Raw genomic sequence first — 11,803 nt, 5'->3', positions numbered from 1 at the left:
GCTCTTATCACAATCCATCCATCCATCTATCCATTTTGTCAAACACATTTGTACATATACTGCCATCATCATTTTCAAAGCATTCTCTTCCCACTTGAGCCCCTGATATCAGCTCCCTATTTTTCCCCCTCACTATTTGCAATTTTAAAGACCTGTTAATTCTATCTTGGAGCAACGCGTGAGTTTAAACCATTGACCTTTTGATTAGCAGTGTTGTGCTTAACCCACTGTGCTACCAGGGCTTTTCAACACAAACAAGCACGAGAGAAAGGAAGAGCATATCATTGGAGCCCTTCTAAATGAAGATTTGATCTTTCAAAAAGGCATGCGCCCTATTTGAAAATATCCTTAATTTTTATTCAAAAAGATGTATGTCCAATTAATCACATACCGAGGTTATAAAAATCATAACAGATTTTATTAAATGACAGTGGCTCTAAACTGGGGACCATTTTGTGATCCCTGTACTTATCCCTGGAGGTGCTGGAGGTAGGTGTTGGACTACTCACTGCAGCGTTGACGGTCCAAGCCCACCATCTACTAGTAAAGTTGTTTTGAGTTGGAATTGACACAATGGTGGCAGATTCAGGAGCCCCATCCAGGTAAGCATTTGGCAATGTCTAGAGACATTTTTGGTTGTCAAAACTTCTGGGGGGTCTTCTGGGGGGTGCTAGTACCATCTGTTAGGAGCCCAGGTGTTGTAGTGATTGATTACTCATTGGGCTGCAATCTGCATGATCGGCAATTGGAAACCACAAGGAGCTCCACTGGAGAGAAACTAGGCTTTGTGCTCCCATAGAAATTACAGTCTCAGAAACCCGTAGGAGGACGCTATGCATCAGCATCGACTAGATGGGAGCAAGTTCTTTTGTTTGTTTATTGGCAACTACTGGATAAACTAAAAAACTTGTTGTCATGTAGCCAATATCTGATTTGTAGCCACCATACAGGACCGAGTAGAACTGCAGTTGTGCATTTACGGGAGCAGAAAGCCTCACCTTTCTCCCATGGAGTGGCTAGTGGTTTTAAACTACTGATCTTATAATTAGCAACCTAACACTGTGCCCCCAGGTTCCCTATCTAGTGGATAGCGGGACCATGATTGTAAATGTCAAAGATTCTGTAATGCACAAGACTGTCCTCACAGCAAAGAATTATCTGGCCCAAAATGTCAACATTGCTGAGACAGAGAAACCCTGAGTTAAGGAAATTTGGAATACGATTTAAATGGGACAGGTTAAAGCTAGAGGGACTTAAGATGAACTGTATATGTTGATTCTCTCCCAGTGCCTAATGTGAGATTCTTACTGTGAGATTATAGACAGGATGGCAATCTTGTGGAGTTGTTGGGTGGCGCGCACACACACACACACACACACACACACACAAAGGGTGGTAATTTATACTCACCCAATGGTACCTTCAGAGCCTGGTGGCTTAATGGGTTCACATTGGACTGCTAACTACAGTTTGAAACCACCAGCTACTCTGTAGGAGTAGATTAAGTTTTCTATTCCTGTAAAGATGAAACTCACGACGACAATTCTATGCTGTGTTGTATGACTACTATGAGTTGAAATTGAATCTATGGCAATAAATTTGCCTTTTTGAAGAGTGCCTTAGAAGAAAGGCCTGATGACCTCCTTCCCTCAAATTAGCTGTTGAACCCTGTGTACAGAATACAGGTCTATTCTGGTGCTGTGAGTTAGAATTAACTCAGGCACTGGTTCAGTTTTTTTCCCTATCCAGTTTAGTAGTTTGTTCAGTACTGCACTCTGGCTGGTTTTATATCAGAGATCGTGTTGTTTAAAACTAGCTCCTAGTGTCTTTCCAAGTTCTTGGTCAAATGCCTCCCTCACTTGGCACTTTTCTCAAGGAAGGGCTCGCGTTTGTATTTGAGTTGTGGGATATCAGCTAAGAATACTTATTTCTGTGGGGTTCTTGGTGGGAAAGTGACGGATTCAGCATTCCCTTTCTCCTAGTGTATTTTTCTGTTTCGACTCAGTGGGCCTGACTGCAGGACTAAGAGCCTTTGGCTTTGAGGGGTCTCAGTTTAGACCAGGAGCGAAGAATGGAAGCAGACTGCTCAGAGTCAGGGGACGTTCTGTGCTGGCCTTGAGGGAAAGGGATGGGGAAGGTTAGGGGAGGGGGTTGAGGGGTCGAGATTGAGATGACAGCAGATAGCTTACATTTCTGACAGGACTAAGAAAGTCCTAACAGTGTGTGATGACTGGTAACTACCATTGGCACATATTTATGATGCGGAATTTCTGGATTCAGCCGATGAATGGCCCCCAAACGGGTTCGTTGTACCTGTCTTCCCAGCAGCCCACCGTTATGAGGAGCTCTTGCACAGGGGCTTTCCTTTCCAGAAGTGGGCTCTGTGGCGCTGCCAAGTTAGCACTCCAGGATCTGACTGGAAATCATATCAGCAGCTGTCAACTTTTCATAAAAAGGTCAGCTAAAAATCGCTTTTAAGAAAAATAATACATGAAATAACATTTGCTCTGTTATTGAACAGGGGCACAATAAATACTTGTTGATTTGTAGGATCTTTAGTATTTGAATGTGTATTCTCGGGGCTCTGGTACCTTTTCCACTCTGTCCCAGAAGACTTCTGCCTTTGCCTTGATCTGTATATGGCCTATACTTTTCTCGGAGAGTCTCTCTCGAGAAGAGGTCTTATGTTATCCACCCTTGAAATGCCCCTCCTGTAGATAAATGACCCGTTACCCTTGGCTTGCCTGTTGCCAGCACACGTCTGTCTGTGCTACTCTAGCTTCTCAAGGAAACACCTTCACTGAGTTACGTCCCAGTTAGACTTTTACGTGATATTTAAGGTTTATATCAGAATCAACTTTTACTGTTGTTTAGGATCTAAGTCCTGTTAGCAAGTGTTCCCCGTGAAATGTATCTCATGAGTTTAATCCTAAAAAAAAACCAAACTTCTTTCATAAGAGAATATCATTCCTCCTTTCTGACCATGTAAATTACATAAATATCCTATCTTCAGTTTTTCCTTAGACATCTGAAATTCTGAGCTAGGTTTTCTGTTTCATCACAGGAATGGTTTTGACTTTTGCCATGGGGATGTTTGTTTTCTCTTTATTCTTCACCTATTACCTGCCCCCCCCCTTTTTTTTCTTTCAGTGGACTGCATCTGCCTTTTTATCAGCTGCCTCAAATGCTCTTTGGAATGAGGCAGGATATAAATTCAATAAGTATAAGATGCTTTAACCACGTATGAGGAAAACCTTCTTGGGACAGTGCCTGAACATTACTTATACAAAGAAGGTTTGGCTCCCCACCTTTGTCAGGAAAGCTGTTCACTAATTTTCCCGTACTCTTGAAAGGCTATGGAATGTCAGTGAGCATATACGAGGGCTTATGGTCTACATTCCGTGTTTACTGTACATGATGCCGTGTCCTCAGTGTGTATTTACAGATTGCTGTGCTGTTACTTAATCGGACTGTCATCATTTTGTGGCATCAAAATCTGGCCAAGGGTCTTCTCTGGATTCCGAGGGTTGCTGTAACCTAAGGTGACCAGATTTAAAGCGGGACACCATTGACCAGGGGCGGGGAGGTGTATGCGGGGGTGTGTGTTCTTGATTAAAAATTTGGTCTATATAGACCAAATAGACCATTCCCTAGCTTGTCGTGCATTCTTTCCAAAAATCGGAACTGTCCCACCAAAAGCGGGACATCTGGTCACCTTGGGATAGAAGCCCATCACAGTGCTGATGATTTCTGTTGCTCTTTTGTAGTTTCTGGTGTCAGTCAACCATCCTCGGCATTCCTTTGCTTGAGAACTCCGGTGGCATTTCACAAACCCTGTGTGTGTCCTTGGGTCTCTTTTGACATTAAAACATAATAATAAAATAATATTAATAATAATAATGAAGACATGCCAAACTTAGAATCTACCTTACTCTGATATGACTTCTTGTGGAAAACCTCTCTTTCCAAACAAGGTAGGACTTCCACCCTTCTTTTTGGAGGACACAAGTCCATCTGTAACAGGTCTTACACAATTTGTATTATCGATTATTGGAACACTGAACTTTAGAATTAGAGATCACTTAGTCCAGCTGTTGCCAACCAGTGATCATGTTTGGAGATATTTTGGGTTCTTACAACTGGCATCTAGTGAGTAGAGGCCAGGAATGCTTCCTACAATTCACAGGATAACCTACATAACAAAAATTATCCTACCAATTTTTTGTGGAGGCTAAGAAACACTGAATTAGTCAGGTACTATTATTTTTCAGATAACCTGATACCAAAGATTTTAAGTCTTACCCTTTGGCTATAAGACATAGACTAGAATTACCCAAATTAGCTTTTAAAACTGTGAAATGATGAGACCAAGATGCCCACTATGGTAGACTGTTTTCAAGAGTTTAGCAAGAGGGCTACACATTGCCACTCTGAGGACTTGGACACGGCTACTGGTCTTGATTTGGCCCATAAAATGTGTGCAGAAGTGTGAGTGGCAGTGTTCCAGGTGGAGACAGTGCTCTCAGCCTACTCAGAGTGAAGGGGGCATGAGCCACACTCTTCCTGGTGCAGATGTGGTAGGAGCTGGAAATAAATCCGTACTGGGGTTTACAAAATATCATATCAAAAATTAGATCCCCAGGAATTGTGATGTACACTGATTGAATTGTGCACCCCCAAATACAAGAGGACTTTAAAACATTATAGAAAAATGGAACTAAAAGTTAAAGGGATTTTCCCATGAACTTTTTGAAGCCCCTTGTGTCTCCAGGTTTGGCAGTTACGTAGTGATATAATGTGGCAATTGTGAAATTATGTCATTATCCCACTTGATGTAATCGGTCCTGATCTGATGTAAGGGGATTAAGTTAGAATATAATATTCTTCATCAGGTCCATAGCCCCAGTCTGATGTGAGGGGGTTTCCTTGGCGTATGGCCTAGATCACCTCTTAACTTCTAAGAGATAAAGGACAGAGCAGAGAGCAGAGGGAGCATAGTACCGCCAGAAAAAGAGGAGCTGTAGAGCACATGCCTTGGGTTTAGGGGCTCTGTGCTGGGAAGCCCTAGACCCAGGAGAAGATGGATGCTGAGGCTCATGGAGATCCCCCAGGAACTCCAGGCCTAGAGATGTTGAAAGGAGACAAGGACTTTCCCCTGAACGGAACCAACAGAAACTGCCTTCCCCTACATGTCGCTCATGCCCTGAGTTCTAACTTCGGACTTCGTATCCTGGGAGAGAAGATGTATGTTTGTGAGAGCCATCTACGTGTGCTGGTTCTGTGAGAGCAACACAAGACACAGCATTCCTAGTAGAGTAGGTAGGTGTTGACCTTCTTCCTAGTTTTATGACTTCATATCCTTTTCTTCTGTGGCACCTTTGGCCATGATCACCTGGACTAAACAGTAATGTTCATGCCACATTTCTGTTATGACTGGGGTACTGTGAATAGTTGTTTGTTTATTCTTCCCGTTTTGTTGTTTGTGTAGTTATGGTTAAGATTATAGTACTAAAACTGTTGAAAGTGAGCGCTAGACAGTAAGACAGTTTACTTCACCTTCTCCCTTTATTGAATCGCTTTTTCTTCCTCTCTCTTGTCCTTTTATATTTGTTTCTGCTCAGCCTTGAGCACTCAGCCTTTGCTGGTTGTTGTTTTTTCCTACCCATGTGCCTAGAGCAACGAGTTTCCTGAGGCGGAGGGTGGTGTGAGTGGCCACTGGCGCTTGCTGATCTCGGCAACTGGATCGCAGGTGAACGTAGTGAGTGAGATCAGCTGGCTTAGTTCTGTACTAGGCACTCATTATAGGGAGGTGAAAAGAAAAAGGTTCCTTATTTGAACATCTTAACCTTGCAAGGAAATAGGCTTTCAGGAAGGCTATTTTGTCTTGTGATTCCCTAAATTCACATGTGAATCTGATCCCACTGCTTCAGTAATGACGAGAAAGCACACCCAGGGAGAAAGCAACAGGAAATCTGGAGTCTAGGCTTACCGTAGATTTGGCTGATTTCACCTTCCTTCCACTGCACCCACCTCCCCTCCCCATAAAAGCCCTTCCCACAACCCCAAGTATCTTAAAGGTACGGAGAATTCAGACCCTGCTACCTCAGACATTTGAGGAAATCCAAAGTGGTCAGTCCGTTGATCCTTCAGAGCCTGGTGAATGGTCGATGTTATTCCCCAAAGAGGCTGACGTGTGTGGGACAGGCTTTCTTCCATTCCTGTGTGTTCTTTTCATGTGCCAGGTCCATGCTTTTCATGTTTTCCAATGGATATCCAGCGCTAAAGGACATATGCTTGGTAAAGAAGCAAGGCGGCAAAAAGAGGAAGGCCCTTGACAAGATGGATTGACACACTGGCTGCATCAGTGGGCTCAAGCATTAGACACTCGTGAGGGCGGCCCAGGACCGAGCAGTGTTTCGTCCTGTTGTACACAGGGTCTCTGTGAGTCGGAACCGACTCAGCCACACCCAACAACATCTAATGCTAAATAGCGTACAAATAAAGTGTGCTATTCTTAGGGTTCTTCCAGGCTGGGCATTAATCATATTGATCTCCATTCCATCCTGTGCCCTAGGACACTGCATTCTCTGTTCTGTTTCTCGTTTTTATCATTCATTGTCCAGTTGTTATATGTCTATCACCATGTAGTATTATACCAGTTGTCAGCATAGCCCTAGTTATTCCTGTAGCATAAAATGCCCTAGGTGACCACCCACCTCTGGGCCCAACTGGGCAGGCAGAGTTCCAACTGCCTGCATCCACTGTCTGACTCTGAAGTGGTACGTTCCACTGGGACTCTGGGAATCCATGCTCTGCCCACCTGCTCTATCCCAGCACTAACTGCGGAGATAAGCTGGGTGTCAACTAATCTCAGCAACCATCTCTGAAGAATTTAGCTTAACTAATTGCTCTTATGAATATTCTCTGTCTTAAAAAGGGACTGAAAAAGCTGCTAAAGCAGTCAGTGGTTCTCAACCTTGCTAATGCCGTGACCCTTTCATACAGTTCCTCATGTTGTGGTGACCCCCCAACCATAAATTAATTTTGTTGCTACTTCATAACTGTCATTTTGCTACTGTTATGAATCGGGCGACCCCTGTGAAAGGGTCGGTTCATCCCCAAAGGGGTCGTGACCCACAGGTTGAGAACCACTGCTCTAGAGTCATGCTCGTCTAGTTTTAACTCCAGATTTTTTTTTTTCTTTTCAAGCCTAATGACAGAGCAAACATGTAAGCCTGAAACATCCAATTCCTTGTTCCTGGTTCTCAGCGGCACTTTAGAAATTTTTAGGCATTTGGTTTGGCTTGGTTTGATTTGGTTACCTCTGGTAACATAGCCAATTCACTAACTCCAAGTTAGAGAGAAAAAGAGAAGATGGCTGAGCCAGGGGGCTTGCCAAAAACGTAGCATTATGTACGTGTATACTGGAATGTAAAAGGCATTTTGAGGGGAGTCACATATGTTCCCAGGTATCTTCCCTTATTCAGATCACAAAATGAACACAAATGTCAAGGTTGACCATAACAATCATACTAAACAGTAAGAGTAACATTGGTGATGCACAAGCACGCCCCTTTAATGTCTTTGTGATGCTCCAGACAGAGTTGTCCAGAGTCACCCAGATGATGGCGCACTATGCATGTATCTCTTTGAACAAGACAGAAAGTTAGGAAAATTCCCCAGAGGCTGGGACTAGGAACCAGGCAAACATGGAGTGAGTTAGGCTGGTGACAAACAAGGGGTAAGTCCAGGTTATTTTATTTTATTTTTCTTTCCGAAAACTTCCTCAGACTTTTTTTTTTGTTAACCATAATACATATATTCATCAAGCCGTCTTTGTAAGAGCTTGCACATATTTGGAATTCAGTAAATATTTGTTGCATAAATGATTGTGAATTCCGTAGGAAGGGCTTATTTCACAAATAGCCTCTTATAAGAAGACTTCCAGACTCTCTCCATATGAAAACAAAAGAATAGGCTGCCTCTCCCCACAGGATTTTAAAACCACTTCACACAGTGATCTAGAACATAGGCCTAAACTTGTTTGTAGGCAGGAATAAAAAGACATCACCACATTTTTCCTACTGCTGGTTCATTGTTTTTCCCATGGACTTGTAGGCGTTCTTTGTCTATGATGACTATTAACATATTTTGTGTGTCTTGAAAATAGGTTGTCTTCTGCCTTGTTTCTCCCTCCCTTTATTTTTTATTTTTTTCCCTTTTATTTTGTGCTTTTAAAATAATAATAATAAGACTCAAGCAATTAATGGATATATTTTTTCCTTTCTAGTTTCTTTATTTTCTATTTGATATAAAAAGTCTACTAGATCCCTAGATCACACAAATATTCTTAAATTAAAAAAAAAGATACTTTCTAAGCGGTCCACAGGACTCACCCTGGACTTACTGTCTTTCAGTTGGATAGGTGACTGTGTCAGCAGCATCAAGCCCCTTTGCCTCCAGTGCAATGAATTGCCCGCTCTGTCGGTATTGCCAGCTTTCCCCAGTTCTCTATTCGGCTCCACGAATCTATTTCCTATAGTTAGACCAGGATCATACTGCTTGAAAACAGTGTCTTTAAAGGAAGTTTAAGAATAGAGATATCATAACAAGTATAGACTTATTTTTTTTTTTAACATTTTCTTGGTTATCTTCAGATTTTAATTTTTAAAATATATGTAATTATACATCAGTTAGATCACTTATTCCCAAAACTTTGTGGGGATTCTAACTAGAATTGCATTAATCTCTGATTTGCAAACATGAAATGTGTTTCCTTTTATTCAGGTACTTCTTAATGTTTTCCAATATGGACATTACGGTTTCCTCATATAGGAATTGTGTCTTTCTTAAATATTTTATAGATTTTTTAATAAATGGAATTTTGACAATTTCCCTTTCTACTTGTGTATTCTTAGTATAGGGAAAAGCTCTTGATTTTTTTCTTAGTCATGTGATAGCACTTTTTATCTGCAATAATTTATTAGTTCAATTTTTCCTTTTAACCTGTTCTTTTGAAGTTAAGTGTAAGATAGATTGTACCTACCTTGCTTACTCTTGTTCTTAGCTTTCAAGTAGAAGCAAGGACTAAGGACAAGAATACGTACTCCTATCAAGTTGATGGAGATTCACAGTGACCTTGTAGAGTAGAGTAGAACTGCCCTTTGAGCTTGAGACAGTGAATCGTTATGAGGCAGACAGCCTGTGTTTCTTGGAGGAGCAGCTGCTGGGTGTGAACCGGTGATCCTGTGGGTAATAGTCCACTGTGTAACTCACTACACCACCAAGGCTACTTCAACAAAACATTTCCTCCTTTAATAAGGGTTTGAGCGAAACTTCAACAAGCTACTCCTTTCCCTTGCAGTGCTAACACATACTAACCTTTTAACATTCTTGGATTCTTGCTCCCATGAAATTCAGAAGGTCCCTAATTTCCCCCTGAACTTTCTTTTTATTACCTTTATGTATATTCAACGGATCATACCGTTCACTCATTTCATGTTTAGTAATTTTTTTATAACTTTACTGCAACCATCACCATAAGTCAGCGTTCAGACTTTTATTGCCCTAATGAGACCCTAATGACCCAGTGGCTGCAACAGTGGGCTCCAACATCACAGCGGGTGTGAGGATGGCCCAGACAGGGCAGCACGCTGTTCAGTGTGCAGAGTCAGAATGGACTCCATGGTGCTCAACAACCGTGCCACGTTTTATGCCCATACCACATTTTGTCCATTTCCCAGTTGGTGCCCTTTTAAGTTAGTTCCAATTTGGGGCTATTATGTATAAGCTACTGTGAACATTCATGTGTAAGTCTTTATGTGGGCTCTATGCTTTCTCTTTCTCCTTCTATGATTATGCAATCTCAGACAGTGTTTGCTTTTTAACTTCCTTTAGAAAAAACAAGTTATTTTTTAAGTGTGAATTACGAATGTACTTACATTCATTTTTATGAAATTATACTCTGCCTAGTATAGGTATACTTTTATGCGATTTGGGTGTGTCTTTAGTTAGTTGGTAGGCAAGGGGTGAGGACCTGATGCTGGGAGCTTGGGTGGAGAGGGAATGTTTTGAGGGTGATGGGGGCAGTGGATGTGCGGGTGCGCTTTGCACGGTTGATGTGTGTATGGATTGTGATGGGAGTTGTGTGGGCCCCTAATGGAATGATTAAAAAAAAAAAAAAAAAAGAATCACTTTTTCAGGGCTTCATGGGTCTCCTGCCTCAGAATAATATTCTGAGGTTTATAATACCAAGAGACCACTGCTGGACGCAGCACAAAGGAGAGAAGAGACATGGCATCAAAGAGAATCGAGAGTAAGCATATGTTCCCAGTAAGCATGGTAGGAAATCGTAGGCCATGGCCAAAGCACTGTCCACATGCCTTTAGTGTGGCTCCTTATTGTTGCCACTTTAACTTGACTACAGGTCTTAAGTTACAGTGTTAACTATACAGAAAGGTACAGAAAACTAGGACCAGGTAGGACACGGTTAAAGAGAACTGACCAATTTGGTAGGTCAGCACATTAGATCCTAATTTATAGATCTAAAAGACTGTAGGATTTGATCAGCTTTGGCCGGATTCAAACTGGAATGCCCACTCCAAATACCCCAGCTTGTGAGTGTGGACTTTCACAGCAGGAATCTCATGGTACCACCATAATGAAAATCCAAATTGGTGGCCACTTACTGGTTCTGCATCATAGTGTCTGCATTTGGACAGAAGTCTTACAACTAATAAAGTAGGCAGAAAGAGCAGGTCCCCCCCATGCTGGAGGAGGGAATACAACGATGAAGGCTTTTGCATTACGTTTTCCCTTCAGGGGTTCACACTGCACTTTAGGGAAACAATAACTATTTCTTAGAACTCCACTTTCTAACAGAGCTGCCATTTTATCTGTGCTTGGTAGGGATAGATTTGGGGTATATAAATATTCAGCAATGAGACTTCTTTAAAGCTCATCAAAATATAAATCTCTAGGAATATAGCCTTTAAGAGGTGTTATTACCTGTAGTGAAGAGACCCTGCTTTGCATTCTTTCCCTGTTGTTTAAGCAATTTGTGGTACTTCTTTAGAAACACCTGGCCACATCTCAAGTGATTAAGCAGTTCTGTTGAGAAGCCCAATGATACCATATTTTCAGTTCCATGCCCACTTATATTTTAAGAAAATATATTTTATATAAATGATCACTTATATTTTAAATAAATAATCACAGCAATTTCTAGACCAAGTATACCTTACAATATAGAAACATTACATCATTGGTATATTTATCAACTCATACTTACAGTTGAACCTGACAGGAAAATATCGATCCCTTTCTAAAATAGATAAAATGCATTTCGAGGCAAATTGCTTTTCTTCCTATTTGTGCTAGCCACTCACTGCTTAAAGTCTGACACATTGAACAGTAAAGGAGTCCATTTAAATGTTGTCAATTCTATCTGTACTAACTTTACTAAAACTGTGAGAATAAACAAAAGTTTTTTCTTAATTTTAATCCTAATTTCTTGTATATGGAAATTGTATAGTAGGCTGAAGCAATTGCTATCTTTGTAACAGGAATTTAAAAAATGAAAGATGCCCCTTAAAACTAATGTAGTATGGCTTGTGATAAGAGTTGTATGAGCCCCTAATAAAACGTTTAAAAATAAATAAATTAATTAAAAAAACTAATGTAGAGAGCCTTAAAAAATTTGATTGAAGAGGACTTACTTAGAAAAGCAAACACTAGACCAGAGGAGGTACACTGGTACAGATAGGAACTGAAAATACAGGGAATCCAGGACGGATGAGCCCTA

General features: G+C 41.2%; 2 protein-coding genes across 12 annotated transcripts in view; both read left to right on the top strand.

Annotated features, from left to right (window-relative positions):
• BICD1 (BICD cargo adaptor 1) overlaps positions 1-11,803 on the top strand; it is a 268,002-nt gene that overhangs the window by 72,155 nt on the left and 184,044 nt on the right. The window lies entirely within an intron of this gene.
• Positions 5,081-11,803, top strand: part of LOC105978352 (rho family-interacting cell polarization regulator 2-like) — a 10,256-nt gene continuing 3,533 nt past the window's right edge. The window contains 1 exon segment of the mRNA XM_045296386.1: positions 5,081-5,244. Within this exon segment, the coding sequence (XP_045152321.1) occupies positions 5,081-5,244 (164 nt within the window).

The sequence above is a fragment of the Echinops telfairi genome, unplaced genomic scaffold, assembly GCF_000313985.2.
Source record: "Echinops telfairi isolate 266 unplaced genomic scaffold, ASM31398v2 ScPeMD7_7406;HRSCAF=8444, whole genome shotgun sequence".
NCBI classification, from domain to species: Eukaryota; Metazoa; Chordata; class Mammalia; order Afrosoricida; family Tenrecidae; genus Echinops; species Echinops telfairi.
This window is presented reverse-complemented; position numbering and strand designations above follow the sequence as displayed.